The sequence below is a fragment of the Solanum verrucosum genome, unplaced genomic scaffold (assembly GCF_900185275.1).
Source record: "Solanum verrucosum unplaced genomic scaffold, falcon-dt-bn FXZP01000034.1, whole genome shotgun sequence".
Taxonomy (NCBI): Eukaryota; Viridiplantae; Streptophyta; class Magnoliopsida; order Solanales; family Solanaceae; genus Solanum; species Solanum verrucosum.
The window spans coordinates 702,317-715,844 of record NW_026019959.1 but is presented as its reverse complement, the minus strand read 5'-3'; the positions used below and the strand labels follow the sequence as shown (position 1 = coordinate 715,844).

Here is a 13,528-nt window from a genome sequence, read left to right as displayed (position 1 = left end):
GGAAGAAGGAAAAGTAGATCGCTATCAGTGAGATCAGACTCAAGCCGATGGGAGCACTGAAGCCTCGTAATATAGATGGTGTTGGCACGTCATTGAACACAAATTCCTCCTCCTTCTGCACAGTACAAGAAAAAAGTCCTTTGTTACATCATGAATATCTTTGCTACTTAATGAATATCTTTGCTACTTAGCATTTTACTATTTATGTATCTCGTTTAAATTGATATGTATTGTATTTATACTAGATACATTAAATAAATAATTATTGCCTATAAGATGTTAGATTTGAGATCAATACATTATTGTGTGGTAGTTGCTATGTAATTGATACATTTAGTATAAATTCAAATTTACGTATCATATCTAAAAAATTAGTGCATGATACATTACTATTTATGTATCTCGTCTAAATTGATAAATATTATATTTATACTAGATACATTAAATAAGTAATTGCATGTTGGCCATAAGATGTTAGATTTGAGATCGATACATTACTGTATAACTCACATAATGTATCATTTTGTAGTTGATAATAATGTATCTGATACAATAAAGTTGTGAAAGAAGGACGTATGTAAGTTGAAATATAGTGTATCTATAAATGTATCACAATAAATAAGAATTAAGTTTCAATTAGATACTTGAACAAACACAATCCATTAAAGAAATTTGATATGAAAAACACCAGAAAAAAGAGGAAAATATTAGACTGTATGAAGTTTTGGTCAAATTGAAACTAATATTATTATGAGACAATGGGAAGATTAAATAATAATACAAGAATCCTAATTAGTTTCAGTGAATGATTAGTTGTTAGAGTCCATAACCAACTCAAATTATGAAAAATTTACAAATATTATATTAATTATTACCAAATAATAACTACTACTATTATTATAATTTACGTTTTAGTGTTGAAAATTTGAAGTTCACTTATTTTATTATAAATTTTGGTGTATTTTTAAAAATAGGTAAAAGACTCATAAATATCCTTTTTAATTTTTTTTGTCTAAAAATATCTTAACCTACAGAAAAAAGACTAATTTTGAATTTCAAACGTGAATGAGAAAATAACTACCAAGATCCTGTGACTAAAAATGAGGAGAGATTTGTGGAGTGAAATAAGGAAGGGATAAATATTGGTTTTGAGAGTTACGATTTATGTATCCCGCATATAGGTAATTTATCCTTATTTGTATACGATTTATGAATAATTCATAATAAATTACTTTGTTTGTATATTGGCAAGCGAAATATACAAACGTAGTTCTGAAAAATTCCTAAATGTATAAATGCAAATTTGTATATACTTACCCTAGTTATATATCACAAGCGAAATATACAAACATGCAAAAATATACAACCGCAACCTCCATAGCAAACGAAACTATAGCTATAAAACACAATTATCGAAACTATAGATATAGAGCCTTGTTATATCTATTATATTTGTTATTTCTTAAATTTTTTCTTAAGAGAAGGACTCATATTTTTACTACATTATCATTTATTGATTATCATAAAAGCTTACATGTAATCAATTTTATAGAATAGAAATTACATTATGCAAATAGTTCCACTCGCTATCACACTTCACACGTTCCTTTCCATTTTTTTGAGTTAAATTTATATAAAAGATTAAAATCTTTAGATCATATTTAAAATATTTTATTTTAAAAATTATAAATTTATATATAAATATCTTTTAAGTACTCAATATAACTTAAACTCTTTTTTCTATCATTTCACTCTATTCAATTTTTTTATTGGATAAGCATCCATGTGCTGAGTTGGTTTTCCCAATTTAAAGTACTATAGATAGTTGTTTTTTTGGATTATTATACGTGATCCATTCTTAGTTGTTTGAAAATCCCATACATATAAAATGATATAAAAACCCTTTTATCTTTTACACTATTCAATAAAGTTTCTCAAAGAGAAACAAACAAATATTAGTTTTGATGAAGTCCACAACTACTTCTTCTCTTTTATTGGTCACTCTCTTTCTTTCAATCATCATCTCTCAAATTATCAATGGAGGAGCTACCAAAACACAAAGTGATACCCTTGGCCAATTTTACAAGTTGAAGAAAAATTCCAACATTGACAAAAGTCATTTTGATGCATCAAATTTTGATGATCTTCATATTGCATCTAATAAAAAAAATGTAATTTCTAATTATCAAGAGGATTTGAAGAAGGCAAATGACAGGATTCAGAAACTTCCTGGCCAGCCTCTAGTAAAATTTGAGCAATATGGTGGATATGTTACGATTGATGAATCTGCTGGACGAGCTTTTTATTATTACTTTGTTGAAGCTCAACGTTTTAACAAGTCATTGCCTCTTCTTCTATGGCTTAATGGAGGTAGTTATCTCAACTATTTTGTTGCATTTTAATATGTAATTATTGGTAATTAATCGATTTATCATTGTTTCTTGGGGGACAGGTCCAGGTTGTTCTTCTCTGGCATATGGAGCCTTTCAAGAACTGGGACCATTTAGAGTAAATAGTGATGGAAAAACACTTCACATAAATAATTTCGCATGGAACCATGGTAAAATTCATTTTTTTTCACATAACTAAATAATTTTAGTACTCTAAACTAGTACTAATTTTTTTTAATTTTTTTTTTGTTGCTAAATATTATTAGCTGCCAATGTGTTGTTCGTGGAGTCTCCAGCAGGAGTAGGATTTTCATATTCTAATACATCAAGTGATGTTAAGACTGGAGGAGATAGGAAAACAGCTAATGATAATTATCGATTTATAATAAATTGGCTTGAAAGGTTTCCAGAATATAAAGATAGAGATTTTTATATAGCTGGAGAGAGTTACGCTGGACATTACGTACCTCAATTGGCACATACAATTTTATATCACAACAAGAAGGCTAACAAGAATATCATTAATCTTAAAGGAATCTTGGTAAGTGACCTCTTCTTATCTCATATTTCCATATAGTTGTCTTTTGTCTATATGGTTTTTTTTGGCCTTTGTGTGGAATATTGTTGGAGACTTAGCTTACAAGACTATAAGATTATAATTTTTTTAAAACATTTGTTGTTTTGTTACACTAAGCATGAAGCAATAATTAACATATGAAAAGAATCAAAAGAGCATGTATGGTTCATTTTAGAGCACATGGTTAATCCTCCTCCAATTATTTCAAATGCCAAACCGGCTCTACAATTATTTTATCCATAAATATCCATTTTTTTTAATTTTATTTTTAAAAAGTGTGCGTATATATTATTATAATAAAAAATTATTAAGCTCTGTTTGGACTTTGGGTCCATATATAAATATGTATATGTATAGTAGATTGATATACAAAATTCACTGTTTTTTCTCGACTTAGGATTAAGCTAATTTTTGCTGTTAAATATAATCTGACCACATCAACTTTTTTTAATATCTAATCAAAGTGATAAACCTACTCTCTTAGTCTGAATTTATGTGGTACATTTTTTTTACTTTATCTAAAAAAATAATTATGTATAAAAAATAACTTTAGATAAGATTATGTATAACTACACAAATATTTTACAATTATTTTAAGTCATAAATTTCCAAAATATCATTTTTTTTCGGTAAAATTCTTTGTCAAATGGTGTTACATCAATAAATTTTGGTCAATTAAGGTGGGGAAAAGGGACAACTGTCCACATACACACACACACATATATATAAAGTTACTAAAACTTATATAAAGTTAGCTCAATTGCTCAAGAAGCTCGTGAAGACAGTGACATGACAACTCTTTTATGTTGCCTAGTCTCTTAAAAAAACAATATTTTCGACCTAAGAATATATTTTTAGCAGAAATTTTATATCCAAGAATTTGAGTAATACCAACAAAATTACATACAGCTGTAAACTGCTTAGCTGCACATGATGTTTGTGTACTAAGGAAACAAATAAGATCTATATATGTTATTTCTTTAATAATCATGATGTCGAGTTAGTTTTTTACGTACCTCGATTAATTTTATGAGATATGTTGAAAGATTATTACCTTTATGAAAGGATAATAATTATGTTCATCACGACTAAGACAAATAAAAAGAATCAACTAGTTTTCTTTGTCCCCATTGAGAATTGAACTCGAGACATCATAATTCTCAACTACTTTATTGACTACTGTTTAAGCCACACCCTTAGGTGTTTGAATAATAAGCACTATAGTGCAAACTAGAGATTAATTAAGATCTCTCGATTGCTTACAAAATAGATAGAGTAAAAATTACTTCTTTTAAATCCATGAGGTATAAAATTAAAGTTCTCTTACAAAATATCATATAAAGCCTAAAAAACTAGTAGACAACTAGTAGACAACGTCTTCACATTTAATATCTATTAAAGAAAAAAAAGCAGCTGTCAAAGACAGATGGATATATCAAATATAGAGTATTAGTTTTATAGAGTGTGATAGTGAAGTATGAATGACACCAATATATCTTTTCCAAAATGTTTAGATACTAATAGTATGTTGCAGTTACTTATCACTTTGTTCTAAATCTTATGGGTCCTATTTTCAGAAGCTACTTGTAGAAAATAAAACAACGGTTGTGATTAAATCTTCACTCAATCATCATGCTCAATAGCGAATTTAGAATTGTCATTAAGGAGTATTAACGGTTGTAATAAAAAAATAAAATTATGAGTTTAGTAAGACTAGAGAACACACTACCGCAAGACATTTTCATAACACATTAATCACTAGATTAAACCTTTAATTTGTGTTAAAAGGTGTCAATACTTGTATATACATGTTTATTAAACCAAAATTTGACCTTTTTAAGCTGTTAAGAAATCAACGAATCAGGTTGCTCATTGTCTTGCTAGAGCATCTTTTTCTATGTCTGGTTCGATGGAGTGGGATACTAACCCTCCATCTCCCATTACCAATGTACTCATTTTCGATATGAATAATACATGATGAAAGAACCATTTAAAAAAAATAATCAAAATCTGACCTCTATATAAAATATAATTTTTCGACGAAAAAGTATCACTTGACACCCCTCGGATAAGGGTAGGTCCACCCCTGATCATGACACATTTTATTCTTATTCTACTGCAAGGGTGGATGCAAAATTTCAACCATGATTTATCTGAATTCAATAATTTTTTTAATAAAATGTAATTTATATATAAAAGTTCACCAAAGTAACATTAAATAAGAGATAATACGAATTTATATTTTTAAAAATATAATTCAATACCAGTAAATTCAGAATTCATCCATATTACTGTTATTATTATCCTAACATGTTGCAATTAATTATGCACATGTAGTTGAATTCGTAAAGTATTGTATGTCTTATAAGTTATATACCCTCTTTTTTTTCTTTTCTTTTTCGGAAATAAGTTATATATCCTTAATCTCAATTTATGTGACATATTTTTTTATTAGTCTATTCTAATTAAAAAAAATATAATGTAACATTTTTGTAATTATAAATAATTTAACTTAATTTTTTTTTTACTTTTAATAAAATAATTTATAACGACCACATAAATATTTAAATTTTTATTGTAGATCACGAATTTCAATTTCCAAAAGTTTTTTTTTAATCAAATGAATTGAAGAGTACATCTTCCCGACAAAAAATACGGGTCAGAGTGGATGAGCCGTCATATATAATTTTCGTCAAAAAGATAAGTATATTATAATAGTCTCCTTGAAGTTTTCAAGAGTACGATATACTCCTTCAACTTTTAATATTCTCTTTAAAATATCATTTACTCGTTAGTTATCATGTTTATATGATTTTTTAACATAATTTTTAAAAATTTAAAAGACGATTTTTTTTTTACATAAATACCTTCGCTAAAAGCAGAAACGTGACCATGAGGTGCCTGCTTCTTGACTTCTCATCCTATTAATATTTTAAAAAATTAAAGAAACTTATGATATCCGGTCAATTTTCACATATTTTTCTATCTAAAAATATAAAATTAGCCAAGAAACATTTTGCAAGTTGGTTGCAGTGATTAATGATCATTATTAGTCCTAATTACTCAATATATTTTAATTAATCATATATATATATACACACCTTGATTATGGGTGCAGATTGGTAATGCTGTGATTAATGACGAGACGGATACAAGAGGAATGTATGAATATTTTGCAAGTCATGCTTTAATTTCTGATGAAGTTGAAGCTGTAATTCAAAAGCAATGTAAATTTACAATCCCAGAAAGTGAAGAATCAGATGAGTGCAAAATGGCTGAAACTATAGCAGCTTATGATATTCATGGCCACATTGATATCTATGCCATATATGCTCCACTTTGCCACAATACTAATCTCACTTCCATGCCCAAAAGACCTTCCGTAAGTCTCCAAACTTCACTTATAAAATTTTATTGAATATATTATTTGTTCGTGATAATATATATATACCATATGTTATACAATGCAGTTAGTGATCGATCCATGTAGTGATTATTACACAACTGCCTATATGAATAGGCCTGATGTTCAAAAGGCTCTCCATGCTAATGTCACCAATATTAAATATTCTACTTGGCAGTCTTGCAGGTATATTTTCTAATAGTTTTAATTAGCCATTTTATAGTACTTTTATATAATTCCTATTAGTAATTAACTAATTTAATTAGCCTTTTTTAGGAGTTAATTAAATTGAACTTATGTTAAAAAAATAATTTCAGTGACGTCCTAACAAATTGGACAGACAGTCCATCAACGATTATTCCTCTTCTCACAGAGTTTATGGCAAATGATATTCGAGTGTGGATATTCAGGTGACCACTTAATTATCCTTCACTTACAATCTTATTTTTGTTCGACTTATGTATTTATTTATTTTCATGATTATCAAGGACACAAACTTAGATAGAAGGGTCTGCTATTGTTATCTATCATTGTTTGTTGTTTAGATAACAATTATTATATATTATAGTTCTTGCTTTTGATATCTATCACCATCATATGTTGTTTATTGTGTTTCAATTATCGCACTATTTTATTGTTCTTGTTCCTTTCTTGTAGAATTTGCATTGCTTTTCTTTTTAGTCACTATGTTTTTCGACTGTTGCACTTGAGTCAAAAGTCTTTCAAAAACAGCCTCACTACCTTCAATGTATATAATGTTAAGGTCTGCATACACTCTATGTGGATTTGATTGGATATGGCAATTTAGATGGTTGTTGTAACTTTCTTTGTTTTTGAATATAATTAGGGAATTTTCATACCAATTTGCTTAAATAAAACCAGTCTTTTTTTTCTCTGATAAAAAAAGCTTATTAATTGAAACATAGCTTTTGAACTTTGTTATATTATTTCTGAAAATGCAGTGGTGATACTGATGGAAGGGTCCCTGTTACCTCAACCAAGAAATCTATTAAAATAATGAATCTTCCTGTCAAAACTCCATGGCATCCTTGGTTCCTAAATGGAGAGGTAATAATATTACTAGACTCTAAATTAATTTCCATTTGATCACTTAATAGTACAATAATAATAATAATTCAATCTTATTTTAAAGTTCTTGTATTTGTTTTGTTGTACTTAAATTTATAGTTGGGTGGATACACACAAGTATATAAAGGAGATATGACATTTGCTACAGTAAGAGGAGCAGGACATCAAGTTCCAGGTTATGAACCAGCTAGAGCCCTTTCACTTATCATGCATTTTCTTGATGGAACTGATCTACCTGAGTCTAAATGACATACGTAATTATTATAAATAAGACTAGTAATTTTCTAGTCAATTATTAATTCCTCTTAAGATTCTTATTTATTTCATGCAATTAATTATGGATTAGGTGTAAACCAAATGCGATATTCTTTCTTCTTTTTCTTTTTGAAAAGTATTACTATTATAATAAATAAAATGAATGGTGAAGATTATGTGATGTGGTTTGGTTTTAATTTTGGTGGTTAAGGTTGTTTTATATTTGTGTGTGTTTGTGTATCTCTGTGTGTATATTCCTTTGTATATTCATACATCTACCTGAATATCCATGAAAGTGTGTGTGATATACACTGATATACATAATATACGTGAAATACATACATGTTGTAGATGTTGTCTATTACTACAAATGTAACAGTAGTATACGTGAGTATACACAAATATACATGGGGATATACATGTTATTAACATGAAATTGGCTGAACTTGTGAGATTGAATAATTGGTGAATGTGGATTAGGAGTTGAATATTCATATTTTTCTATTTTTTAGTCTGTTTGGTAGTATTTGGCTAATCATTATTTTTTGGATAATAGTTGTTAAGCCTAATCTTTTGTCATAATCATGAAAATAGTTATTAATACTTATATACATGTGTCAATGTCTCAATTTTTTTCATTCATTTCATATTTAACAAATATAGGCCCAAAAAAACAATCATATGTGATAGTCTTCATATTTTATGCCATTTAGAAGAAGAACAATTCTCCTTTTAATGATTTCGTACTACAAAAGAATTCCACTAAAGAAACCATTTAAGACTTGTTGCACAAAGAAGGAAAGAGGATTTAGAAGCAAAAGTCTAACAGTAACCTAAAATGCTTATTGATTTGAGATTATGGATAATGCATGTACGATGAAATTATACAACTTTAACACTCACTCTCAGATTGCAAAGGTTAAAATTATATATTGTTGCGGTCAAAAACTATCGTAATTTATTCTTCCTTCATGCTTGTAATGAGTGTAGCCTTCACAGACGAATGTGGTGGAGTGATAAATACTCCTTTATCCTTAACTAGACGTCTCGAATTCGAGTATCCCTGATTATAGAGTTACCTTTGTTACGAAGTGTTTTACTCCTCAATGTGTGACTTCTCTTTGAGCAATCCCTGGTCTTTGACGGGGAATTGAACTTTGTAGTCCAATCAAACAAGTAAAATATGGGTCATTTGTTAAACAACAAGAATATATGCATCACATTTTTAACAAGGGATATATCCATTCTAAATCACAAAATTGAGGAGTATAGTTACCCATTTTCCTATATTTATTATACACAAATTATACAAAAATATGGGCATGAAGGATTGCAATGGGTGTGGACAAAAGTATTTATAAGGGAAAATTGTATATAATAATAAACTATTAATTCAAATTAAATGCTATAATCATAGTTTGATTTAATTGTACCCCATAGCAAACTATTGCTATTTCGCCTCTCTCCCTGGTGAATTTCGCTCACCACTCTCGTTCTCGCTGGGCAGTCTCTCTCGCCTCTCTCACTTTTATACAAACACAAATGTATAAAATGCATTTGTGTTTGTATAAAGCGAGAGAAAATTGTATATATACATATATTTTCGTTACCCTCTTTTCTAGATCTCGTTCGCCTCTCTCATTTTATACCAACACAAATGTATATATTGCGTTTGTGTTTGTATAAAACGAGAGAAAATTGTATATACATATACAAATGCATAGATTTTCGTCTTATACACTTATGATAATACAAATACGATCTTCCCCTGCCGAGTTTTCTTTTGTCTTTCTCTCTTTCTCGCTTTATACAAACACAATTTATACAATTGATTCTTTTGTATATGTATACCAAATCAAATTATACAGTTGCTTCTTTTGTATATATGTATAGTGAAATAGCCAGCTTCTTTTGTATATATGTATAGTGAAATAGTCATAGCAAACATAAAGTTTGCTATGGAGCGCAATTATGCAAACTATAGCTATAACATACAAATATGATTTTTGTGTTTGCTATATGTGAAAGTTGCTCTATTTATAACGTGTGTATATCTATATTGGATGAAAAATATATCTACATTGTGTATAACACATATACATATGCACTATTCTCTCATAATTTGTACACAATATGCACTGAAGTGTGTGTATATATAGTGAAAAATGCATACATACAATGTATATACAACTTGTGACACATAGATAAAGTGAATAATTGATATACACTAGACACATGTGTCTGTGCGACTGTGCGAGTATAATGTAGGGTGTTTAAATACCATTTATGATAGTTTGAGGATATATTTGTCCTTTTTCCAATAAAAAAAGCTAGTCATACATCAAGTAAGGACATAATAGTATTAAGAAGGAAGCTTTGAGGTGTGGGGGGCATTGAATGCTAAGAGTACTCCAATTGTCATACCAAAATAAATTTTGTTCATTTCTTATTCTCCATATTTTATATATATATATATATACATGTTGTAAAATGAGAGCAAAATACTATAATACTAAACAAGGAGGTAAGACAAATAGAAATATTAAGTAGAAGTATTCTTTGAACTTTTTAAATATGTATTTCATTAGGGTGAAAAGACTACCCTTTTATAGGATTTAGAAAACACCCTTTTACATCCTTCAATTAAATACGTTAGCACAACTTTTACATTAAATAGGTTCATTACGTTATGTTGTTGATGAAAAGAAACATCCACAATTCAATGGTTTTATAACACTCCCCCTTGGATGTTTATAGATAATGTGCCTCGTTAAAACCTTACTAGGGAAAACCCAGTGGGAAAAAGCCTAGTGAAGGAAAAAGAGTACACACATCTTGTAATACGCCTTGAGTGTTGCCTCATTAAAAACCTTACCAGGAAAACCCAATGGGACAAAACCTTGGCTAAGGAAAAAAGAGTACAACTCGTATTTTACTCCCCCTGATGAAAACTTTATTTGATATCTCGGAGACGACGCATTCCAATCTTATATCTTAACTTCTCAAATGTTGACGTTGGCAATGCCTTAGTGAATAAATCTGCAAGATTATCACTCGAACGAATCTGTTGAACATTTATCTCACCATTTTGTTGAAGATCATGTGTGAAAAAGAACTTAGGTGAAATATGCTTTGTTCGGTCTCCTTTGATATATCCTCCCTTTAATTGAGCTATGCAAGCAGCATTATCTTCATACAATATTGTTGGAGTCTTTGTTTGCACAGAAAGACCGCATAATTGCAAAATGTGTTGAGTCATTGATCTCAACCATACACACTCTCGACTGGCTTCATGAATGGCTATTATCTCTGCATGATTTGAAGAAGTAGCAACTATTGTTTGCTTCATCGAACGCCATGATATAGCCGTACCTCCATATGTGAATAAATAGCCTGTCTGAGATCGAGCTTTATGTGGATCAGACAAATAGCCAGCATCTGCATAACCGATCAATTCTGACTTGGATGCATTAGAATACAACAATCCCATATCAATTGTTCCTTGAAGATATCTGAATATATGCTTAACACCTTTCCAATGTCTTCTTGTTGGACATGAGCTGAATCTCGCCAATAAACTTACTGCGAAACAAATATCTGGCCGGGTATTGTTGGCCAGGTACATTAGTGCCCCAATAGCACTAAGATATGGTGTTTCATCACCAAGAATCTCTTCATCCTTTTCTTGAGGTCGGAATGGATCTTTATTTATATCGAGAGATCTCACAACCATCGGGGTACTCAATGGGTGTGATTTATCCATGTATAATCGCTTCAAAACCTTTTCAGTATATGTTGATTGATGGATAAATATTCCATTTTTCAAATGTTCAATCTGAAGGCCAAGACAAAATTTTGTCTTTCCAAGATCTTTCATTTCAAATTCTTTTTTCAAACACTCAACGGCTTTTGAAAGCTCTGTAGGAGTTCCAATGATGTTCAAGTCATCAACATAAACAGATATTATTACAAATTCAGATTTTGACCTTCGTATAAAAATACAAGGACAAATAGGGTCATTCTTATACCCTTCTTTTAGCAAATATTCGCTAAGACGATTATACCACATTCGCCCTGATTGTTTCAATCCATATAAGGATTTCTGAAGCTTTATTGAACAACTTTCTTTTGAATTTTCATATGCTTCAGGCACTTTGAGTTCTTCAGGGATTTTCATAAAAATATTGTGGTCTAGTGAGCCATATAAATAGGCTGTGACAATGTCCATTAGATGCATTTCAAGCTTTTCATGAACTGTCATATTTATTAGATACCCGAAGGTAATTGCATCTACCACAGGAGAATATGTCTCCTCATAATCAATGCCAGGTCTTTGCGAAAATCCTTGTGCCACAAGTCGTGCTTTATATCTTACGACTTTACCATTTTCATTGTATTTTCGCACAAAAACCCATTTGTACCCCACTGGCTTGACACCTTCAGGTGTTCGGACTATTGGTCCAAAAACTTCACGTTTTTCAAGTGAAGCCAATTCTGTTTGAATTGCTTCCTTCCATTTTGGCCAGTCATTTCTCTGTCTACATTCATTGACAGATCTTGGCTCCAAATCCTCATCTTGTTGCATTATTTCAACTGCAACATTATAGGCAAAAATATTATCCACCACAATATTATTTCGATTCCACATTTTTCTCGTCGAGACATAACTTATAGAGATTTCCTCATTCTCATTATTTTCTGGTACATGGACCTCCTCTTTGGTGTCATCATTTATTATGTCTCGGAGCTCTTCATGCGCAATTGCCTCCATATTATGATTATCTTGATCATTTATTCCTTTCCTTTTCCGAGGATTTTTATCCTTGGAACCAATTGGTCTACCACGCTTTAAGCGTGGTCCAGACTCATTTGCCTTAACATTTTGTCCTATCGGGATATCAACTCGAACTTGAGCATTAGCAGCTGGGATATATGATTTAGTAACCCGTGGAAGGTTAGTAAATGCATCCGGCAGTTGATTTGCAATATTCTGCAAATAAATTATCTTTTGAACTTCTAGCTCACATTGATTTGTTCGAGGGTCTAAATGAGACAGTGAAAGTGAATTCCAATCTATCTCATTTCCCAACTGCTTTTGTTCTCCCCCCAATGTTGGGTATACTGATTCATCAAAATGACAATCAACAAACCTTGCCGTAAATAAATCTCCAGTTCTAGGTTCCAAATATTTTATAATAGAACGAGATTCATACCCAACATATATCCCCAACCTTCTTTGGGGACCCATCTTTGTGCGCTGTGGTGGAGCAATTGGAACATATACCGCACAACCAAATATTCTAAGATGGGAAATGTTTGGCTCCTGACCAAAAATCAATTGTAATGGGGAGATATCATGATAACTGGTTGGCCTTATGCGCACAAGTGCCGCTGCATGCAAAATAGCATGCCCCCAAACAGAAACGGGCAACTTTATTCTCATCAACAATGGTCTAGCTATTAATTGAAGACGTTTAATCAATGACTCTGCTAAACCATTTTGAGTATGAACATGTGCAACAGGATGTTCAATTGTTATTCCCGTGGACAAACAATAATCATTAAATGCCTGAGATGTAAATTCACCAGCATTATCAAGACGAATTGTTTTTATTGCATAATCTGGAAATTGTGCTTTTAACCTTATTATTTGAGCCAACAACCTCGCAAAAGCCATATTGCGAGTTGATAATAAGCATACATGAGACCATCTTGTAGATGCATCTATCAAGACCATATAATATTTAAATGGTCCACAAACAGGGTGAATAGGTCCACATATGTCACCCTGTATCCGTTCCAGAAATGCAGGGG

General features: G+C 30.5%; 1 protein-coding gene across 1 annotated transcript; it reads left to right on the top strand.

Moving 5' to 3' along the window:
• Positions 1–1,864: 1,864 nt before the first annotated feature.
• Positions 1,865–7,895, top strand: LOC125814839 (serine carboxypeptidase-like 40). Its single transcript, XM_049494284.1, has 8 exons — positions 1,865–2,370; positions 2,453–2,560; positions 2,657–2,931; positions 6,086–6,349; positions 6,438–6,556; positions 6,688–6,780; positions 7,333–7,438; positions 7,559–7,895. The coding sequence occupies exons 1-8, from the start codon at positions 1,965–1,967 to the stop codon at positions 7,706–7,708; spliced, it is 1,521 nt and encodes a 506-aa protein (XP_049350241.1). The 5' UTR covers positions 1,865–1,964; the 3' UTR covers positions 7,709–7,895.
• The last annotated feature ends 5,633 nt before the right edge of the window (positions 7,896–13,528 follow it).

What these genes read in the sequence shown, in the direction of transcription:
- LOC125814839 (XM_049494284.1), top strand. Translation starts at nt 1,965, where the DNA reads ATGAAGTCCACAACTACTTCTTCTCTTTTATTGGTCACTCTCTTTCTT. An exon ending in CCATGCCCAAAAGACCTTCC is followed by an intron (nt 6,350 to 6,437) that starts GTAAGTCTCCAA and finishes TATACAATGCAG; the next exon opens with TTAGTGATCGATCCATGTAG. An exon ending in TCTACTTGGCAGTCTTGCAG is followed by an intron (nt 6,557 to 6,687) that starts GTATATTTTCTA and finishes AAATAATTTCAG; the next exon opens with TGACGTCCTAACAAATTGGA.